This window comes from Pseudoliparis swirei, chromosome 18 (genome assembly GCF_029220125.1).
Source record: "Pseudoliparis swirei isolate HS2019 ecotype Mariana Trench chromosome 18, NWPU_hadal_v1, whole genome shotgun sequence".
Taxonomy (NCBI): Eukaryota; Metazoa; Chordata; class Actinopteri; order Perciformes; family Liparidae; genus Pseudoliparis; species Pseudoliparis swirei.
This window is the reverse complement of record NC_079405.1, coordinates 29,394,674-29,400,582: the sequence shown is the minus strand read 5'-3', so window position 1 is coordinate 29,400,582 and position 5,909 is coordinate 29,394,674. Positions and strand designations below refer to the sequence as shown.

The following is a 5,909-nucleotide window of genomic DNA, read 5'->3' as shown; positions in this document are numbered from 1 at the left end:
TTTGGTGCTGTTGTAGTTTTTGGACTAGACGTATGTGATGCAGATGTGAGTTCTCTTGTCCCAGAGGAGTCACTTGTGCCATGTTTCACTTATGGTGATGGAGTTTATTAACATTCACTGCCACAACCACAACCTCAGGTCTTCTGAGCAGCTTTCTACCTGAGCTACAGGGTCCAACCATTCCTACTCCAATCAGACACCTGGGGAAAATAAGCATCTGCTCAACGCTGCACACATGACAGATGACATGAAACATCTGTTTATGAGCATGTCGCCTTATTGAGTGGTCATCCACAGACAGCTTTGATTTCCTCTCAATAACTGGGGAGAAGCTTTCATTTCATTTTTTAAGCTCCTCCCACAGCATCATCATCATCGCCTCTCTATTCCACACGTGCACGCGCAGCGCGGGCCCACGCGCACACAGCCACGCATGTAGATCCAGTGGCATGTGGACACATGATGTCATAACGCATGATCACGTATTTAAATGCTGTCATCCGACTTGGGCTGTGTCTACTACCGCACACTTGAGCACTTGGAGCTGACTTTCAGTGTTCGAAGTGCGCCACTGACAAATCCAGCAGAATTCAGAGCACTGAAAGTACCCGGATGGCGCTCTGCAAACGGGTAAAACATGTCGTGTAAAACGATGGACACTACTCGCCCTAAGCGGCCGCCATCTTGGCGACGTAGCGGAAGAGGAGGAGCCCTTTCGCCAGCTCTTCATTTTATTTCTAAAACAATGGCGGACAGCACAAGCGGTAGACCACGAAGCTACAGACCGTAAATGTAAGTATCAGCGGTAGTTACACATTGTACTGGTATTACAATGTACTACTAACATGCCATTCTCAGATTAGTGAGCATACCTAGGTAGCATGAGATGCCATTGGATCTGCATGGCAGTTATGATAAGCTAGCTGGCTAATCCACCACCCGGCCAGTCCGACGAAGGTGCACTTTTATCGGACACTTTCCGCTTGACGAGCGGGGGCAGGTCGGCTCCAGGCGCTTCTCCAGCGGCAAGTCCGACGACAGATAGCTGTCAGTCATCGGACAGTGTTAAACAACGGCTGTTCTGTTAACCAATCGAAATAGCAATTTTAATAATGGATTAACAATGGATATGCTCAGTTTAATAACGAGTTAACATGACACCGCGAGCGTTTGCCCACACGCCGCCCGATAATTAATACCGTTACGATAGCTATCTAAGCTTGTCCTTCTAGAAATAATTGTAGCTTTCAATCATCGTTGTGTGTTGTTTTTTTAATGTTGTGTATGTATTAATTTAAATGTAATGGTGGTCTGGGACAGAGCACTGAATGGCTATCCTCTTTCTGTTTCCTGCCCCAGAGACGTTTCCTGGAGGTGCTGCTGGTCCTCTGCTGCCCTCCCGACATCTGGCTCCAATGACCTCTGGCACCTCACATCCACCTCCAGGGCCTTGAAGAAGATGGACCGCCATCGCGTCTTCAGTATCCCGAAGGACCTCTCCACAACACACCTTTGACAGGCAGCAGTTGTAGCTTGGAGGTGGACAGGCTGCCTGAAGGGGGTCATGAGGCAGATGGGTTGGGACAGGCAGGGGGAGCCACCATCCCCAAGGATACAGTATCCTGGTGGAGGGGATGACTGCTCATAGAAGATGGGGCTGTTATTCAGGACCCTGGCATCATGCACTGAGCCCGGGGCCTGTCGAAGGCCCTGGCCACCACCCGATAGGAGGTGGCGCTGGCAAGCCAAAAAATAAAAACTAGACGGGAGATCTCGGGGCCCCAACCGTGGTCAGTCAGTGCCCAGCACAGCCATGAGGGCGTTGAATGACTCTCGGTGAGCCTGAAGTCCACCCTCATGTCACTGTGGCCATCACAACACAACGCCAGCAGTGGCATTGCAGCATTGATACGGCAGCGCCGCCTGGGACTGGGTGGCTGCTGTAGAGTGTGGGAGGGGAAGGGAAGATTATATTAATATGTAAGTCATTTTATCAATAAAATGTTGTCATTGAGGTTTTGTAGTCTTTTATTACGTTTTCTGATTTATATTAGAATTGATGCATGTTTGTAACAACAAATTAATATGCCTGTGTGTTCAATTGCTCATTGATTCCTGTATCAGGGTGAACTTCACTACAACAGAGATGTGTATAAAAGTACAGTCAGTCAAAGTAGGCCTATTACTGTGTGAATTCAAGCAGATGATGCCTATCATTTCAGTGGATAATTCTTAAAACTAATTGGAATCTAGGGACAAACATGTACAGATTTGTCATGTTTTATTTCCATATGGTGTGTATGTGGATTGCAAAGAAGAAGGCTACTTCTGACAAAGATAATTGAGAATTTAGCATACCTAGTGAGGAGAATTTAATTGCAACTACTACATGAAGCTATGCTGTGAAGGTAAGGCAAAATCACACAATTAAATGTACATATACCATCTCGACTTCAGCCAGAAGGCGGAGGCTCCTGCCGCGATTGTGGAGGTATCGCAGTTTCCACATGGGGTGGAGAAAGGTAAACAAGGGACAACAAGAGGGCAAGAAGTGCTTCATTTGGTCACTTTAAGGGTTAGGGTATCGCAAGCAGATTTGCATACGTCACTCCCGGCTTAATTTCGCGGCTGCCGTGAACAGATTTGCGTCCGTCACTTCCGCCAAGTGGTTAACGTAAGTGTTCCATTTGAGACGGACTCATCAGCGACGCAGTACACTGCAATGCAGTGTACTGCATTGCAGTGTACTTCGTTAAGTGCGCGGTAGTAGACACAGCCTTGGTGCTGAAAGGACAGCTCCGCGCGCACCGGCCGTGCGCGTGCACGCGGACAGCTGCTTTCTCTGAGCCGCGTTACTGAATTAAAGAGAAGAGGAGGAAGAGGAGGAGGACATTGTTGTGACATTCGGATATTATATCTATGATATTATATATTACCGTGTTATTAGAGGTGATTCCCTCAAGCAGCGGGAATCCTCTCTGGAGAGGCATTTCCTCTTCCGCTACAAACCGGAAGCTGTTATATACAAAGATCCTGAACAGCCGGCGTTTCTCAATATGTGTGCTTGTGTGTACTTTCCTCTCCTCGTGTCCTCGTGCCTCGTGTCTCGTCATCAGTCGCAGCCCGAGTACATGTTCACATTCAAAGTTCGCTTCTCGCAAAGCACGGTCAAAATGCCCGGATGTGACTTGATCCTCCCACTTTACCCAGGATGCATCAGAGGAGACTTGTGCGGACTCTGGCGAGCAGATATCCCAGAATGCATTTCACCAGCAACTGGAAACAGTAGCGGAGGAGAAAATAAACTACTGACAGTTGACTTTTTATAAATACTACTGTTGTTGAGTCAGGAATGTAATGTTAGGATGTTTTGTTTATTTGACCGTAAAAAATAATTTACAGTGAATAATTTGAATAAACCCAGGAGCAAGAACAGCTGATGTGGTGACGTCATCAAGTCAGCTGCTGTTCCAATCGCAGAAAGACCAGAAAGACCAGAAAGACCGTCGTCTCGTCCTCTCAATTCAAAGGACACAAGTCTGTACTCGTGTCCTTTGAATTGAGAAACGCCGACAGCGTCTCTGTTCATCAATGAGCTCGACGACAGGTGCATCACGGGGATGGAGCCCCGGAGGGGGCACGGCGGAGCAGGGGTGTTCCGTATTATAATAAAGTAATTTCTACTGTAATAAAATCATTTATATTATAATAGTCATTTATATTATAATGAAGTCATTTATACTGGAATAGTCATTCAGCAGAGAGGTGAACGTGTTCCTACACGTGAGAATACAAACCCTCCATAAAGTACTTCCTCTCCGCAGGAGCATAATGTGTTCCGGGCGCCGCCAGCAGGGGGCGCCAGAGCTGCTTCCGCCCCGGACCGGACGGTCCAATGAGCTTCCAGATCACTGGCGCGGTGGGCGGGGCCAAACCAAGCGCAAACATGGCGGCGTCCTTAGATGATGATTTTGAGTCTGACAACCAGGACTACTACTCTCTGCTCAACGTCCGGAGGGAGGTAGGACTCACCGGGGGGGGGACTGTCGGTTAGACTCCCGGTACGCTGCCGGTGGACCGGGGGGACCGTCGGGTAGACTGCCGGTGGGCTGTCGGGGTGAAGCCCCCCCCCTCCTCCGTTCCCTGAATGCAGCGTTTGACCCGCAGAGTAATGCGTGCTCCTTTGACCACCTCCTCAAACCCCAGAGCACCTCCTCTAACCTCCTCTCCCCTCCTCTGGTGTTGATAAGCTGCGTCTCCTCCTCTCTTCCTCTCTCCTCCTCTCTCTTCTCTCCTCTCTTCTCCTCTCGCCTCTCTTCTCCTCTATCCTCTCCCCTCCTCTGGCGTTGATAAGCTGCGTCTCCTCCTCTCTTCCTCTCTCCTCCTCTCTCTTCTCTCCTCCTCTCTCTTCTCCTCTCTCCTCCTCTATCCTCTCCCCTCCTCTGGCGTTGATAAGCTGCGTCTCCTCCTCCTCCTCTTTTCTCCTCTCTCCTCCTCTCTCCTCTCCTCTCTTCTCCTCTCTCCTCTCTCTTCTCCTCTCTCTTCTCCTCTCCCCTCCTCTGGCGTTGATAAGCTGCGTCTCCTCCTCCTCCTCTCCCTCTCTCTCTCTCTCTCTCTCTTCTCTCCTCCTCTCCTCCTCTCTCCTCCTCCTCTCTCCTCTCCTCTCCTCCTCTCTCCTCTCCTCTCTTCTCCTCTCGCCTCTCTTCTCCTCTCCCCTCCTCTGGCGTTGATAAGCTGCGTCTCCTCCTCCTCCTCTTTTCTCCTCTCTCCTCCTCTCTTCTCTCCTCCTCTCTCCTCCTCTCTCCTCTCCTCTCTCCTCTCCCCTCCTCTGGCGTTGATAAGCTGCGTCTCCTCCTCCTCCTCTTTTCTCTCTTCTCCTCTCTCCTCTCTCTTCTCCTCTCTCCTCCTCTCTCCTCTCCCCTCCTCTGGCGTTGATAAGCTGCGTCTCCTCCTCTCTCCTCCCAGGCCCAGCAGGAGGAGCTGAAGGCCTCCTACAGGAGGCTCTGCATGCTCTACCACCCCGACAAGCACCGCGACCCCGAGCTCAAGAGACGCGCCGAGCAGCTGTTCACACAGGTGCACCAGGCCTACCAAGGTGAGAGGACACAGGAAAGGAGGGACAGAGGAGACGAGGCAGACAGGCGAGAGACAGGAGACAGAGAGACAGACCGGAGGCGGAGGACGGAGAGACAGGAGGACAGAGAGACAGAGGAGGAGGAGAGAGAGGACAGAGGACGAGAGGACGAGGAGAGGAGGAGATGAGAGGACAGAGGAGACAAGAGGACAGAGGAGACGAGGACAGAGGACAGAGAGAGAGATGAGAGGAGACGAGAGGACAGAGGAGACGAGGAGAGGAGACAGAGGCGGAGGGCGAGAGGACAGGAGGCGAGAGGACGGAGAGGAGACAGGAGGACGGAGAGACGGAGGACGAGAGGACAGAGGAGGCGAGAGAGGAGGCGAGGAGACGAGAGGACGGAGGAGACAGAGAGGACAGAGGAGCGAGACGAGGAGGCGGAGGAGAGAGAGGACCGGAGGAGGACAGAGAGACCAGAGGACAGAGCGAGGAGAGGCAGAGGAGGAGGAGACAGGAGAGACAGAGGAGACAGGAGGCGGAGACGAGAGGATAGGAGACGAGAGGACGGAGGACAGAGACGAGGACCAGGAGAGACAGAGACGGAGAGGAGACAGAGACGGAGGACAGGAGGAGACGAGGAGGACCAGAGGGAGACGAGAGGAGCGAGAGGAGGACAGAGGAGACAGGACGGAGGAGGCGAGAGGGCGGAGGACACGAGAGAGAGGAGGCGAGAGGGACGGAGGACGAGGACCCAGAGGACAGAGGAGATAGGAGAGCGAGAGGGCGGAGGAGGAGGACATGAGAGGAGAGGACCTGAGGAGGAGGCGAGGACAGA

General features: G+C 51.9%; 1 protein-coding gene and 1 long non-coding RNA gene across 2 annotated transcripts in view; both read left to right on the top strand.

Moving 5' to 3' along the window:
• The first annotated feature begins 478 nt into the window (after window positions 1-478).
• On the top strand, window positions 479-2,012 carry LOC130208975 (uncharacterized). The gene is made up of 2 exons (XR_008834510.1): window positions 479-792; window positions 1,360-2,012. It is a non-coding gene; the product is annotated as an uncharacterized LOC130208975 (long non-coding RNA).
• Window positions 2,013-3,888: 1,876 nt separating this feature from the next.
• LOC130208974 (dnaJ homolog subfamily C member 11-like) overlaps window positions 3,889-5,909 on the top strand; it is a 10,176-nt gene continuing 8,155 nt past the window's right edge. Inside the window, exons 1-2 of the mRNA XM_056438447.1 lie at window positions 3,889-4,021; window positions 4,966-5,095. Of these exons, the coding sequence (XP_056294422.1) occupies window positions 3,896-4,021; window positions 4,966-5,095 (256 nt within the window). The 5' untranslated portion in view covers window positions 3,889-3,895. The remainder of the gene's footprint in view (window positions 4,022-4,965; window positions 5,096-5,909) is intronic.